Raw genomic sequence first — 17,830 nt, forward strand, 5'->3', positions numbered from 1 at the left:
GCTCTCTATATGGATGTAAGTTTGGGGAGAGGCTGGGAGGGTGTATATTATGACTGAGTATTATATTAAACATATTTTACTAGAAAACATTCGTTTCTTCTTCAAATATGATACCATTCATAATAAATTAGGATAATAAGAAGTGGAAAGAGATTAATCCCTCTACCTGAGAGACCATCTCCAGCCCCATAAAGTATGTGAGACAGCTTCTAGAAAACCCGACTGTAGAGAAGTGTCCTTGGATCTCCATCCCAAAGCATAAATAATAACAGTTAGAGAATAGTTCAATGTTTGTGGTGAATGTCCTAAGTTCATGATCCGAAAAGTGAAGCATATTCATTGGACTGGGATTATTTTCCGAGATGAAGAATGAATATCCCACTTTATCCAGGACAATAGTGTCTTCACTGATATATCATCCTTTCCCTTTGTGAGGGATAAGATAAAGAGTGATCTCCCCTAACAAATAGGATTGGTCTTTCTCAAGTACCACTTTAGAACTTGCACTGGGTACTTCAGATGACCCTGACATGAAGTATCCAGAGTCGACAGGATTCTATACAATTACAAAAAAGTCCAGTTCCCTATGAATGGGAGCTTGTTCTTGGCAATTAAAGCAGGGGCCATCATAAGTGATACAGACCCATCTTGTCGGAACTGCAAGTAGATGGGTCTACTAATACAGCATGTATTTTGCTGATTCTGCCTGCCATTCACTAATACAGTGAAAAAGCAGGACTTATATGAAATATGAACCAATAAAGCTCTTATGAGTTGTTCAAATGGTGTCTTTGTTTAGCTAGGCTAGTACCCATGACAGATTCTACTTGGGAAAGGATCCATTATCACTGGACATGTGTAATCAAAAATGGAGAGAAAATTGGATAGTTTCTTTATTTGTCTTATATCTGATCTTGCATGACACAGGGTACCAATGATCATGGATGAGTAGGTTTTAATTATCAGTGGTGCAAACATTTCTCTTCCAAGAGTCACAGGAAATCAGCTATTGAGTTATGGATGCCTGTAGTGGTATAAAGTGTTATTGTGCATACTGCAGTGAGAACATACTCCATTGCCTTCTTATAAATTTTTAGTGGACAGCCATCTTTGCTTGAGTGATTTATCCACCACTTTTTGTGAGAACTGTTTGTTCTTGATGGTCTGTTTTAATAAGATCCAGATATTCAGGTTCAAAAAATATGGGTTGGGATCAAAACACCTGCCATCATAGTTGCTTGAGTATGAGGGAATATCTTGATTTCCTGGCAATTCTGCTGCAAGATCTATGCGGTCATTGATCCAAGATTTCCCATTGGAGTGGAGCAATCAGGATGAGATAGGTATCACTCTGATTCTCTTGCTTCCATATTAGCTTTGGAACCAGAGGTGTCAGAGGGAACAAATATACCTTCAGGCCATTCCAATGTATAGAAAAAGCATTGACTGTCCAAGCCATTGCATCTGGGATTGGTGAGAGAAAGCTTGGGAGTTTGGTATTCCACTTTGTTGTAAATAGGTTCACCACTGGTCAGTCCCATCAAGCACATATTACATAACTGAGGAATGAAGAGACCATTATGTTTGTATTAGACAGTTCTTGTGAGATAAATCCACTAGTACATTTAACCCTTTAGCTACTACAGCTGTTGTGCAGTTTCACTACTGCTGAGTGCTATCATATCAGTTACTGAGAATACTGAGGCTGGTTCCTAGGCTGAATACTAGAGCATCACCAAGGCTGACTACAAAAACTGACAATGAAAACATGGTTACATTTATATTCATTATTTCATTAATTTTTGCTGGATTTCAGTGAAATAAAAAACAGCTTACCTTGTATAGTGTCTGTTATTCATATATTTCCAATTTATATACTCCTACATCCCATCATACAAGATATTCCAGTCATGTAACAGTACTGAATCCCACAAAATAAATCCAATATTTACATATGTACATATAAAAAAACATAATAAAATCCACGCTCTAATTAAATGTTGAGAGTGGTACCTCTCAAAACAGTCATTATCCATACATCATCCGATTACAAATCACTTACATCTGGTGTTGAAATGGGACTAAAATCAATGTCTGATCCATTTTCCAAAAATGATCCATTAAACTCTTCAATATCACTGGCACTTAACCCTTTAATGTTGCTCATATCTGAATAGGAATCCATCTTTGTTAATCTCAACTACACGTGTTTTGTAAAGTGCAGAAAAGCCCTTACAGTGTGTCTATATTTAACCTCTCAGCTTTCAAACTTGTATCAAAATGTTGAGTAAACAGTCCTCTCATTGGTTATGATAATCAAAAATATGTAAACTTCTGTACTTTCAACCAATCAACATTTAGTTAACATAGCGGTCATGTCCGCATAGATGCGACACTGGGGTTTCAAGTACTGCTGAACTATATGCACATAAGTGACACTGGGGTAGTAAACTAGGCTTATTGACACTGCATATATGCATCCGTGGGGTTCAGGAGCTATTTACAGGTGATGCTTAGAAGCAGCAGTTGTAGCTAAAGGGTTAACCAGCCTAGAATATGTCAAACTTGGACATGACACTGTCAATTTAGAAACCATGTTAGAAAATGACAGAGATTTGTAGAAATGCTTCTGCTTTGCAACCTGAGATAAGTCACCACAGTGGAGTTGTCCGACAGAATGAGAACTCCATTTTCATGTAGGTTCTTCAGCCACCAAAGAAAAGTTTTTGGAACCGCTTTCATCTTAAGAACGATATGTAAATGATGATCCTGAAAGGGTCACACTCCACTGGAATCCCGTAACGATGGAAGAAGGTTCCCCTCCATCCTCTGTGTTTGCATCCATACTGACTGTGATTTCCAAAGGTTGTTCTCGCTGAGGTATCCCTGTCATAAGTCCAGTGAGGTTTCCCTAACTTCAAGATGGAACTTCATATTGTGCAGATTGTAAAAGCTGGTCCAATGGTCAAAGGTTTAGCCTCCATTTGGACCACAGAATCATTGTAATGGAAGCCAAAGAAGGCAAGCTAGGACTATGATGTCTTCTGCTGCAATGAGCAAACATAGCAGGCAAAGGAATTCTCTGGCAGGTGGATATTTCCATACAAGTAAGGAGGTCACCATTTAACTGATTCATTTCCTGTTCCTGAGAGACATTTTGTTTATTTGACTTTTGAGCCCTAAACCCAGATGACCAAACTCTTGAAATGGTACGAGGCCTGATATCCTTGTTGGCAAGGAGTCTGAGGATGAGAAGGAGTAACAGCTTGCAAGTCCACACTGATAGTATAGTCTTCCTTCTGAATCGCATTTAGAAACCATTAATGCAATCCACTGTGAATCAAGAGGTGCAAAGAAATGATTGATTGCACTTAGATTAATGACCAAGTGATGAGTGTAGCTTTGGGGAACCCTGGGCAAAGTAAGAGGTGCTTTGAAAGTGATACTAAGTAGCTCAGAAACCACTTGTCAGGTCCATATGTCATAATGGCAAATTATTTCCATTTGGCAACACATGATTGGAGCTTTCCCCTACTGGAATGTATTATAAGGATGGCATGAAGATGATATTCCTGATATTAGAGGTGTTGTGGAGAGTAATCCGGAAGAAAATGATTAACAACCTTTAATCATGATATACCTGTATGAAATTGATAGGAATATTATTTATTTTCTAAGAAATTGCAAGTATAGCATTCGTTATATCTTTAATCTGCTGACATATAAGACGAAACTACAGCATTGATGAAATTTGACCTGAACTCGCCATCTGCATTCCATGTCACATAACTTAACAAATCTCGCAACCTACATGTCAATAACATCAGAGGTCCAATAGTCAGTGATATCAACAATAAACCAGTTTTTCAACGGTAGTGGACTCTGACCCTACACCCCAACATAAATGTCCAAATATCAAAAATGGGGTGGCAAGGGTAAGAAGAAACTCAGGCTATACATTTGGTAGGACTGCTTCCCATTGAATGTGTTCTTAGAACGTCCCTGTGATCTCTTTTTGATAGCCTTGCAAATCCCTCCACTCTAGCTAAAACTGTGAGAGAGGAAAAGAATGTATCCTCGGTGGCTCATTTGTGAGTCCCATCAACCTGATCATTAAAGAGGAGATTAGATGGTTAATGTTGCAAGTGTATCTGGGCCTAATGATGGTCTTCAAGAAAAGTGGAGGTAGAGAGCACTGCATTTCATTCCACCAGCTGTAAGTTCGTATATGCTGGGCCACTATGTTGGAGACACTACGTCTCATTCCCCAGCAAGTGATATGGTTTTGAACTAAAGCAAACTGATCACATCCTTATCCATCATGGTGGGCTTCTTTAGTACCCCTAGTATTGCTGCCCATTTACTTCTGTCCTTATAATATTTGAGTCTAACATGTATTCGTAGACTGACAAATGGACAGACTTGAGAAGTGGATGCTATAATATCAATTGTAAGATAATGTTACCTGTAGGAAAGGCTAAATGATGGTCTATACAGGTAAAATCAGTAGAGCATCACATATATAACTATGAAGATTAGATAATATAGAAAACTTACCTGTAACGGAAATTATAAAGCAATATTATATGAGTATTCTATATCACACACCATACCTACACCTATTAAATATGGTTTTAGCAACATGAGGAGATGCCATCATGACCCATGCAGGTATTTATCAATGCACCTACATGTGTGAAGATGGCAAAGTAATAACACTGAAAAGTCAGAGACTTTGTCGTCAGTGAAAGGAAGAACAAAAAGGTTGGCAATTTATAGCTTTCCAATGAAGATGAAACTCCTCCAACTTGCTATAAGGTAGAAAACTTCCAAATGCTTGTATAGATTTTGCATGGCCTCTATGTAGAGAGTGTGATACTTGGCATGACCAGAGGTAGCAACTAAGGATTTGGAACCAATCCTATTATCAAGGGCAGATCACACTATCCAACTGCCATCTAGGTGGGCAGGTAACTTTTAACATTTTAACTAAGGAGTTTTAATTTGGGAGGGCTGGATTTGCAAGGTAGTAGTAGTTCTCTCAAGGTATTATGAATCAGTGACATATATGAAGAAGGAACAGACGGATAGATGGACAACACTGTAACATAATACACTCCATCTCACAGTGGGCATAAAAATATTTTACATGTACATTTAAATGCATTAAAACTAAACTCACTTAAAGGTGAGAGGTGGACGAATCATCTGCATACACATTTTGAATGGAGTTTCATAAAAGTCAACATCTGAATTGAAATCTATGTATGCCTCCCCCTCTGCCATGAAAGACATGCCAGCACGCCCTATGTCTCCCTCCAACTTCATTGTACCTTCTATAACCAGTGCACCACTGAAAAATAAAAAGTTTCTTTTTAGCTATATTTCCAAATCACATTTGAAACAAAAAAAGACAAGGTCTGCATATCAAACCTAGAAAGCATTGCTGAAAAAGTTTAACTGTTGATAATACTACCACCACTGCTGCCATGTAAAAGCAACTGCTAGGTATTGCTTTTCATTCATGTGAGGTCAACAAAAGTTTAATACAATTTCAATTCAACTAAAGCCGAATATTTAAGTAGGAGTAATAGTTTGAAACAAACACGACTGCTGTAAAAGTTGTTTACAGTTGATACAATACTAAAGGCCAGGTCCATTTTTATTTCATGCCTTTAGATCATTATGATGTCAAATTGGACCACATTCAATTGCTATATCATTTCAAACAAATAAAATGGTCAGTTATAACTTTTAGTATTTCTAGGCATTTTGCAAAGAAAAATGACTTGATGTATCTGAATGTCTCAGTGAAGTAACATTGCTGATCATATGACCGTTTGACAAACTGTCTTCTAGTGATTTGTTATCTGTATAATAATGGACTCAATACACAAGCCTTACTTGAGAAGCACAAAGCAGGTCATCATGACCTACTTTTAATGTTCCAGCTAATCATGCTGTGTTTTTTTTTGGAAGAGTCAATTTTTCATTCACCACTGTGTACACATCCTTTCACCTACATCTGATGATGTACACATGTATGCTAAATGGGAAGTATAGCGAAAACATTATATACTTTGGTTTCATTATATGCATTCATTCTGTATATCAGAAAACAAAACTTCCCTAAATTAGAAGTTAAAAAAGCAGAGAAGGCAAGGCATATCATTCTGCTGAATCACAGTATATGACTCAGACTCATGCAAAAAGAAATATCACACCAACAAACAAGTATTCACAACAGCAAGACTAGTATTAGCTTGCTATGACATACTACAACAAAAAACAAAACAACAGAAGATTGATGTCCCATGAATTCAGAGCTGGTTGTGTTATGTATATTTAATTTATAAGTGTTAGTTTTTTCTCCCTGATTATAAGTTACAATTGTATTTTTTACCTGACGTTGTCCTAAATCAAGTTCATGTTGTACCTGACCAATAACATTTATTTTTGTAGACAAATAATACTAGCTAATATTTCCTCTCTGAGTTTGAGTTAAATATTAGGATTATTATCAATAAAAGTAAACATATTTATTAGGATCTGGGTCAGGGTCATTGGAATTCTCCATTGAAAATACCTAGCCTGCCTGATGTTTACCACATTCTATATTACAATTTTATTTACTAAATCTTCTAGAATGGAATTTTCTATTAAGTAATACATTTTTTTGAAAATACTAATTGTGACCTAGGTCAAATAGAGGGCTTTATAATCTTGTTTACCAGAGAAATTACTTATTTCTGTGATAACATCTGAAGCAGAAATCAATCTTTTTGTTGTGTTCAGAATTTCATATTGGTTGGCATTATTCATTTAAATTATTATTCTCTGGAATTACAAAGTACTCAGTATTATTCTTGACAGAGACATTAACTTGGATATATAGTTAATTCAGACAAGGACATCTTGGATTATATTATATTCAATTCATCAAAAGATGCTTGGTTGTAACATCACTTCAGACTACTGGTACTTTAGTACATTAAAAACTACAGGTATATCAGCATGGGATCTTTTTTGGAATACCACTGGCATTTAATCAGAACTTTATTCATTGGACTGGTGATAACACGCTTTGGACTATTTGGGACTGAATTTGCATTAATGTAAGTTCTTTTTAAAAATTTTACTCAGTCTACTAGAGAAATAAATTATTTGTTGAATTTTACAAAACTTGTTGGTTTTCACTATTTTCTGTTACAGAGTTTAAAACTATTCAGTTGTAATAGTTGGTACCTCACATTTGTAAAAAAAAAGCATGTTTGTAACTAGAAAATTTTGAAAAAGTTATGAAATTAAACTTCATTAAATATTCTTCAGAAAACCAAAACAGGGGACTTGCAATAGTTCCTCACATCATATGAGTGAAGCATTCATTTTAAAATCTGAATGAAAAGAAGGAATCAGTGGCAGTGAGCACACATATTACAGGACCAGATTAAATCAGATTTCAACATTTTGAAAAGTAGACTGGCTTCCAAACCAGATGATTCTGAATAACATAAATGTTATGTTTTAAGGTGACAGAAAACAAAACAAGTGCATTTCGTGCCATAATATGTATTCTCAATCATGACACTGAACTTCTAACTCCTATACATATTTTTAACTTTTCTCTCCTGGAGGACTTTAATGACAATGTGTATTGTCTTTATACACTGGCATGAACATTTCTGTGCAATCTATGAGTCTACAAACATAACATTAACCAGTTTAGTAAACTGATCTGCAATGAGGAATAATAACTTTGTGCTGTGTCACAAAATTTGCAAAGTCTGCAAGTGCTACTGTATCCACTTTTGATCCAGTCTCAAAGTGTGTTTGTTACATTTGTGATAGCATCTGCATATATCTGATGATATCCTTTCTTCCTACATATACTCTCTCAAAATTCGCTTTGTATGAAACACATTGCATACTCAGGACCTTTGCTATTTGCCTGCACACACATAAACTCTGATTTCTATACATGTTACAGAACAGAGAAGTCAACATTGGGCAAATCTGCAAAATTTTGTCAGCAGTTTTGACTTCAAAAGAGGACATGTTTTCAATGAGAATGTCGAATTTTACACTGTGGCACATGTCTTTAACTTTTATATCCCAATGAAGTCCTAAACCAAAACAGTTGTGTAATTTCTGAGTGGTAGCGCTATATTGACTTGATCTTAAAACTGATCTGCTACAAGAAATGAGAGGTTCTGTTTGGCTCAAAAGATGACAAACATTGTCTCCAGCGATAAAGATGGCAAACATTGTCTCCAATGATAATGATGGCAAACATTGTTTCCAGCAATAAGGATGGCAAACATTGTCTCCAGCGATAAAGATGCAAACATTGTCTCCAACGATAAAGATGGCAAACATGGTCTCCAGCGATAAAGATAACAAACATTGTCTCCAGCAATAACGATGGCAAACATTGTCTCCAGCGATAAAGATGGCAAACATTGTCTCAAGTGATAACCATGGCAAGCAATGTCTCAACACAAATGTCTTTATCCACAATTAATGCATATTCCATGAACATAGATATCAATGATGGCATATGTTGCTGTGTTTACTGTAGTATGCTATAATATGATGAATGGCTTATAATGTCATTCTTCCTACCATATTCATGACCTAGGAACTTGAATCCAACCAAAGAGATTTCCATTTCCATCAATCACTAAATTTCTTGTCATATTTCTGTTGCTTTGATAATGGCATTTGAGCATTGGGAGATAATGCACACCTTGACATCTCAGCAAACTTTAAACACAGAAGCCAAACTAACCCTGTTTCATGCTGATTGAGCTCCTTACATAATCAAACCATAATCAAATTTTTTAATCTTTTGAAATTATTCCTGATCACACATAGTATATAATATGTCAACAAACTTCAAACAGTCAAGCCAACCAATCAAGCCAACCAATCAAGCCAAAAGAATCAAACAGGTGTTAATTGTTTTATTCTACTTGAGATAGCAACTAAATTGTCCTGCCTTGCTTCAACAAGTTCAGTCATATGATCACAGGCAATATTACCATAAATATACTATGAGCAAGGTTTGAAAAACATCTAAAAGACAATCTAAAAAATACAAATACTTCTGTAATAATTCTGTGTACATGGGAGATTTCAGTGAGTGATAGAAGTGATTGGAGTCACTCCTTATCTGGGAGAAAAACCCTCCAATCTGGGAGGTTTACATGTATGAATTCCCAAGCATTGCTGAACTTGCAATATTTCTTAGCAGTTGTTTCTTGAGCATCGGGAGAAAGTGCACATTTCTGAATTTTGACAAGAATTCACCAAAAAAAGGTACAAATAAAAATAACAGCTGCACTTAAATATCCCTCTTAAAAATAAAAATACTTATGTGTTTCCGTAAAAAAATGTGGAGTCAGTCTGTCCTTTTCATCTCGCCTCTGCCAAAAGCTGGCAAATTTTAAATCAGAGATGCCGAAGCCAGCATAGACCACCTTTGATCCCTTTATTACTTACAACGCCTCAAAAATTCATCCTGTCTTTGGTTTTACACTTTCCAAATTAATACAATAGGGTAATCAATTTACAGCTTGTTGTGTACACATGTTCTGTTTAACAATTCTTAATGCACCTACTCAACATGCAGCATTACATTGGTTTTTGCACTGGTGGAACAGGACTGGCTCCAGTTGACTGGTTCTGGCTGGTTTCTGTAAGGTGTGGACAGAATGTACACTACTACTTCAACCCCTCCAATTTGTTTAAACAAATTATTCAATTTGCAAAAGTGGAAGATTTCAACTGTAAAATGATACATACAGCAGACATCCTTTAAAATGGTATTTTTGTCCAACCACCAGCAGAATCAAATGCAAAGGAAATGTGGCTGCAAAGAACAAACACTACTTGTTCTGTTGGACTTGATCCCAAGTGCCAGATGATTAGCAGCATTTCTTACAGTCCATATTTCCTAATTTAAATCACTGAAAATGATGCTTTGTAAAACACAGTATGTTACATTCAAACTATTTTTGTTCTACTCTCCCCCAAAATGTTAAATTTAAAAAAAATAATTTTAATGTGTACATCATTTAAAGGTTTCTTATGTTGTGAAACACTTTCCATCAGATTAGTTCATTAACCCCTGGTGGTTTTTTTCATTTCTGCCTGAAATGCAAGTAGGAAACACATTTTGGGGGCTATTTCTGAATGCATCCTAATACATCAACTTCCAAGAGATTTCCCGTTAACCTAATAATGCCTAGCTGTGTTAGAAACATCATTTTTCACTGGCTTTTTTGCTGGCACATGAGCTGAAGGGTAAAAGTTGGAGTTCTTATTTTTCTTTTTTCTTTGCTTAATAGACCCATCATTTTGGTATCCAGACCACTCTTTATTCCAAATGTCCATCTTATCCTACTTTTTGCAAAGGTTCACCTGTATGTGTGCAGTTCAGACCAGTCTACCTTACATCTGAGGCCAAAAAGTATAAAATCCAGACACAAAATCAGATTCTGACTACAGGCAAATTTTCGGTGGAAAAAAAAATCGGGTCCAAAAAATTATATTTTTGCCTCTTTATTTTGAAGTACAACAAGAACATCCAAATTATTTGGTATCATTATAGAGATATATCTGTCTACCTTTTTATAATGCCACCCATTTTAGCATATCTTAAATGACCTTAATGTTAGAGAGTTCAGAAGTAGGCTAAACGAAATGCCAGAGGTTAATGAGTTAATATGTGACTGACGTTTAAACGTTGCCTTTGTTGCCCAAGAGAGGGGCCCAAGAGAGGGAAGTTTTAATGAAGCACCACAGACTGAGATGGAATTTCACCCAGGTATATGCTGATGTGGCAAAATGTTCCCCAAATTTAAGAACCCTACATTACATCCAAAGAAACCGTGACGGTTCGTATAAAAATTTCAACTGGTCATGTCAGTTGATTTTGCTGCACCCATGGCACTGCTGGTTAAAATAGTTATCAAAAATACGTTGCAGATAAAGGAGACATTGCTCTTTTATTCAAAATGTTCAAGATAGAGAAATGAATTACAGGCATTAGGATCATTCAATGAAATCCAATACATGTTTCAAATGGTTGGTAATTGGTTTATTTTTGCAGAGTCTACAAAGGAGACCAAATGATGACTAACTATGCACACATATTGCCTTTTTGGAATAGCATGAAGTTAATATCTGTACATGTTCTATATTTTTCTGCAATCGTTCAATTCACTCACCATATCTTTTAAGGATAGTATAACAGTATAAAACTTTCTTGTGTCTACTGGACCAAAATATTTAATATTTAAAAAAGCAATCTATAATTTGATTATTTCCATTTCCAGAAAAGGCCTGCTCCTATGTATTTATGAAAATCAAGATGAAACATTTCCTCACATCATTTAGCAGGAAACATGCAAAATAATATTTATTTCTACTATTTACTTGTCTTGTGGAAGGAGACTTCTTTTAAAATATTCTATAAAATATGCAAGAATAACAACTATCCCTATCATTCTTCCTATTACAAAGACAAACACCGAGTATCAAAATTTTTAAAACAGTAGTACAGCCTGGTTCATTCCAAAGGTGAATGTTGTTACAGGAACCGTCACATCATCAACTTAGGACATAAAACAGTGTAAACCTGAAAAATATACATCTGTAGTCACACACTTTATGTATCACATGTGTGATACAGCACTACAAGGAATGCTTTTAAAAAAACTGTTTAATCACATGGTACATTGTTATGACTGAAAAATACAACTTAAATGTTGAAAACTATGAATTCCAGTCAAATGTGTCACTGTAACCCATTGCACATGCATTAACATTATATTTGTAATTCTGCTTGAGATGCATATAATTCATGGATGTGCATAGCTACAGACTATGACAATTACCTGTATAACGGCACACTTGGCCTGTAAAGGTATAGTATTTGAGACCTAACATAATACAAAGAACATTAAAAGTAGGTCATGATGACCTACTTTATAAAGTTTATGATTTCTGGAAGGTCATAGATATCAAGTTATGTTAATGTATAAAATGCAAAGCACTGAAGGCAAAAGTCAACAACTTGACATTGTCACTTATTCAGCAAAGCCTGCTTTATAAGGTGTGACAAAGTGATGTGATTGACACATACTAAAATATGCAGGGATTGTTTTCTAAGTCAAACAAAGACGTAATTAGGAATTATAATCAATTATGTAACTTACCTGATCTAACAACACAATGATTGTAAGATAATTTACTAGCATCAATGACTTTATAATGTAAACAATGGCATATAGATTTGGTCAAAGTGATGACCTAAAATCTTGATTTTAAAATATGCCCTTCAGATAAATTTTATCACAAAATTGCCCTACAGATACATTTTAACACAGCATTGCCCTACAGATACATTTTATCACAACACTGCCCTACAGATTTATTTTATCACAACATTGCCCTACAGATACATTTTATCATAACACTGCCCTACAGATACATTTATCACAACACTCGCCCTACAGATATGTTTTATCACAACATTGCTCTACAGATACATTTTAGCACAACATTGCCCTACAGATACATTTTATCACAATACTGCTCTACAGATACATTGTATCATAACACTGCCCTACAGATACATTTTATTACAACATTGCCCATCAGATACATTTTATCACAACATTGCCCTACAGGTATATTTTATCACAACATTGCCCTAAAGAAGTATTTCAGAAGGTAAACTGCATACAAACCTTAATACCACATTTTTTTATATGCTATGCAATATAACATAAAAAAGTTTTTACTGAAATACAAATTAATCAGTTTCTACTCAATTAACACTACTACAACTACTACTAATAATATAAAAATAATAATAATAATAGAAGAAAACAAAAAAGTGTTTTACCATCCATTTATAAAACCTGGCAGTTTTTTTATAGTCATTTTAAAAAACATTCTATTCTTAGGAATGTTGACCATATTTTCTGGTGCATATGCATCATTTGTACTAATGTTCAAATGTGCAAAATTACACAATTTGAACCATTGTTTAACACTGATACGTTTTATAATCGAATTTTTGGTCCAGATTTAAATCTGGTGATTAATCTTTACTAATTGTCATGTATATCTATATTTTTGTAACTCCCAGTTCAGGATTTTTAAAAAAATTTTCACAAGTTTTTATTCATAGTTGTAAACTGCATAAAATGTCTTTTATTATAAATTGTGTACATGATCTGGCTCTGTTAAATATGCAAACTGCATAGGATCTATAAATAGATGTTTATGATGAATTGACAATTTTTAATAATAATCTTAATAATAAGACTTAAAATGATGCCTATGGCATAGTTTCTCAGTGAGGGCTGTTCCAGTAAAACATATACCCCCCAGGGGGAAGGCAGTTTCAAACTCAACCAACCCACAACAGAAGCAATTTAAAAAAATTATGATCCACCGTCAGATGTGTTTTAATCGAGAAACACCGTCCCCTACAGAAGTATATTTTTTAACATAATTTCTGGCTATGGGTTAGTGGATGGTAGAAGCAATTTTAATATTGGGTTGGGGACAGAAGCGATTTAAATGACAGCTGGCTGGAGGTAATCTACTGAATTCATATACATCATATAATCTACTGCATATTTTTATTTATATTCATTCATTATAATCAGTCTTTTGTCCTTTTGTTTGTTTGTCTGTCAGCCAAGTATGTCTCTGATACTGTGAAATCACAGATTTTCATGGTGACTCATTATTTGTAGATGTCATTGATCAGTCCCTTAATACCTACTAATTTAACATCCATGAATACAGATTTTATAATAGATATTTCTATTCTAATACAGAAATCATGAATTTGTATCCTTCCTAAACTCTGTGTTTATAAAAGTGATCAATATGTCTTGCTATTTTCCTTTGTTCTCAGGTATGCTGCTTTTGATTAGAATAATAGTTAAATCTTGTATTGCTTTAAATGTATGGTCAGATTCTATGATTCATTGTTATTATTTTTTCCAATAAATGTTTTGGTAAACTTATATGATTTGTCAGAGAAAAAAAAACAATGATGCCTGTGGAAGTGATGCTGCATCATTTGTCTACTCTTACACTATATCATTTCTTTTAAGAACATCTTTTTCAGTTACCAGTCTTATTTTTACGCCTTGTTGCAAGACTAATATAAAGTTATAACAAAATATAGCAAGTCAAACATTTTTATATCATAGATTTAAAAAAATGGATGAAAGTCAAGCAATCATTTTTCACAGAGCACTCATAAAATCAATATCATTGCAGTTAACTGCATTGTCAACACCATCATCATCATCACTGATGGCCTAGCAGTAACATTATGCACTTTCAATCCAGTTGTCACGGGTTCTATCTCCCACTTCTAGTCTTTCATATGAGACTTATACCTATGGCCTGAGGGGCTTTCATGGCAGAGTGGTATAAGATGCTTGTCTTGTGTTACAGATCTGAAGGGCTTCCATGGCAGTGGTACAAGATGCTTGTCATGTGATTACTTGCCTCCAATGTGCTAATGAGAATGTTGCCAGTTACTTGTGGAAGTCAGTGGTTCTACATAAGTGATGTTTGGTGTCTCAAAAGGACTTGGATTTTCTTCAGCAGTAAAACTGGCTGCCATATATAGATTCTCTTGATCTGAAAATGGTGTAAAGGCCATACTGATCTACTGAAACCCCGAAAGCTCATGTCTAAATGACTTCAGCTGTTGGAGAAAAACGTCAAATCAACAGAGGTTCCATGTGCCCAAGTGTACTAAGGTGCTTGCTTTTACATCAGTTAAACATCTCACAGTGAGTTTGTGTCACAGATCAACCAATTTAGGTTGGTGGTCTTTCGGGGTCCTTCCTCCACCTAATATATTGTAAAAAAAATCACCAAAAAAACTAAAATCAAACCACACTGAATCAACCAACTAATCAACTGTAGCAACAGCAGCAAAGGTACTAGTCAATCATTTTTGCCACAGCTGTACGAGTTTACAACTTTTGACTCAAGTAATTTTTGTAGACTATAGAATATCGTCAATTATGCCTTTCTGACAGTTACCTAAAAGTCATCATCAGTTGGTGCAAATGGATTTTTCATGGTGAGCATATGAGATGGAAAAGTCTTGAGCAATCCTGCATCACACACTGCTGAAAAGTTTACATTTTAGCTCACTTAAATTTTCTCTTAATAATGTTCATTGTTCCAACTAGAACTGTTATCACTTATTCAAGCTATATTCACCAATATCTGATGATATGCATCTGTAATAAATATTTGTAACAAAGTATGAGAATGCATCAATGTTTTTCAATGATGCATTTGAATTGAGCAACAACCACAATCAACAAACCAAGAAATAAAATTATTCACATCTCTCAGGCAGAAGTAGGGTATAATCATAATCTGCCAAAAGATTTTTAATTTGCCAAATATTTTTTCCAACCATATTGATTCAGTGGACATATCACCAGAATGGACGGAAACAGACCAGAAGGTTAAAATCAATTTGATACAGCTTTTAAGTAGCTAAATTCATATTGGTTTAGTTAACTGTACACCCTTTACTGTCTTCCTTTTGATGAAATTTCTTACTGAAGCTAAGAAAATAATGTTGCACACATAAAAAAAAAGAGGCACACTTCTACTCATTATTGTTTTTATTATACTTCTCCATTCCAGCCTGTTCTTATGATCTTGTCCCCCCACATACTGTTTGTCTTGTTTATGATATGTATCTAAATTTCTCACTTACTTTTCCTACTACTATACAAATGTTCTGTGAATAAGCATATCAGTGTGAAACACAATGGGGAGACTAAATCCAAGATTAAAAACCTCTACATTTCTGGATATATTCTGCTTGGATTCCATATTTCTGCACAAAACTCAAGAGTTCAGGACTCTGCACTAATTCAGTTCCCACTGTAAATTTGTGCAAACACCACAATATTAAAATTTAGTAACTTAAAATTTTGAGTGCTCATGATCAAATTTATATCAGTATAGACACATCTATAATGACAGCTTTTGTGAAGAAAAAAACCCATAACAGCCACACCATTTTCTGGATCTATACAAATTTGAAATGTGTGCTTTCAATACTGCACCAGAGTCAGCTGCTGATTTCAGTAATGAGTCGTCCAAACTTGGGTCTGTAAAGGGATGGAAATTATGTTAAAAAAACAATGTCCCTCACTTTTTTCAGTTACAAGTAGGACAAGCTCTCAAAAGATTGTTTTTACTAAAATCTTACTTTCATTATCAACCAATCAGGGACAGTCAAACACATATATACTCTATTTTATCTTCATTGATTTATAGCATGGTTCTCGTTCTTTCACATCTGTAGTAATGGGAGTCCTTGAACAACTCGATGGTTGTAAGCCTTTTTCGACCATGCAGAATGGACACACTGTAAGATAATGTTCAAGTAACAGAAATACCATGGGATAACCAGAGACCAATAAAATTGAATAGTTATCTCCTCTGCAGGGATGCTGCCAGGATTTCAGGATGTACTCTTTAAGTTTTGTGTGTGTGTGATCTCCAATGAGGAAGTGGTGGTGGTGGGAATAGCCATTGTTAAATATCTCCCTAACACTTAAATATCTGTCACTCTTTCTTACTGTTCCACTCTGTTACAGCTCTACTGAAATCAAAATTCTCGAAGAGATGTCATCTCTAGTTGTATAGCGATTATTACTGTGATGTCATTGGGCATGGTCACATGGTTGTGGTGGGGTCTTGGTTGGGATGGCATAAAGACTATAGGCTTACTCCATATTTGACAGCTAATTATGATGTTGTCAAAAGGATTAAAAAATTTCAAGCAATTCAGTTGGACTCGGATACATGATTCATAGTCAATGAACAGGTTCTAATATTGATGTGTTTATTTTGGAGCTATGTTCCTCCATCACATTCAAGATTTGGATATACCAAAGGTGAAATTGGTAGAGTTGCATACTAAACTACTATCGTGGCTACTTCAAATGTTATTTAATGTGAGACTTTAATGCAAGAACTCATAGCTTCAGTGATTTTTGGGTTAAAAAAATAAATTTCTTCTCAACAACTCAATTTGGTGCAGATTACATTGTTTTTTAATGATACGGTGAGAATTCTTGATGTGTAAAAATTGCACAAGAAATGAACATCAGATCAGAAAATTACTACCACTGGGAAAATACTGACAGGAATATACAAAAATAATGATATAATTATTTAAGTAGAATATGTGGTGACAATACGAGTGCTAGTTCTACAACTCAGTGCAAAATACATCTTGTACAACTATTCTGTTGTTTCTAACAGCACTGTAATATGGCAATAACTTCTGTCCACTTTTTACTTTAGTCCCTTGCTAATTAATAGTTTTAGATTTTACAACACTAAGCACATTTTACCTTTTGACAATAACACATCATCATAAATATTTAGACTGCAAGAAAACAGAAGTTACAATTTTATTAAAAGCACTGGTGCCAGTAAGACTAAAGGAGATGTAAAAAAAAAAAGAATCAGGATGAACAGATTAGTAGTGTAGTAAAGAATCCATATATCAGAATGACATCAAGTATTGTTTTCATCAATCTCATCATCAGTTAATGATACTGCTTAAAAATGTATTGTACAAGATAATATACTTTTTTAGTTATCCATTTTGCAATACAAATACCAAATGATGGCTTGGAACTAAGTGCCAAAAGGTCTGCAGAAAATACCACCATAATCTATATATATGGAATATGGAAGAACCAAACATAAACACGTCAAATTTTATCCATCTTGCTTTGAG

At 34.7% G+C, this 17,830-nt stretch overlaps 1 protein-coding gene across 1 annotated transcript in view; it reads right to left on the reverse strand.

The window, feature by feature from the left end:
• The window catches only part of LOC149803206 (microsomal triglyceride transfer protein large subunit-like), a 144,367-nt gene that overhangs the window by 55,130 nt on the left and 71,407 nt on the right, over positions 1 to 17,830 (reverse strand). Inside the window, exon 17 of the mRNA XM_089952828.1 lies at positions 5,183 to 5,353. Coding sequence (XP_089808954.1) covers positions 5,183 to 5,353 — 171 coding nt within the window. The remainder of the gene's footprint in view (positions 1 to 5,182; positions 5,354 to 17,830) is intronic.

This window comes from Sinohyriopsis cumingii, chromosome 3, assembly GCF_028554795.1.
Source record: "Sinohyriopsis cumingii isolate HCF-2022 chromosome 3, ASM2855479v2, whole genome shotgun sequence".
NCBI classification, from domain to species: domain Eukaryota; kingdom Metazoa; phylum Mollusca; class Bivalvia; order Unionida; family Unionidae; genus Sinohyriopsis; species Sinohyriopsis cumingii.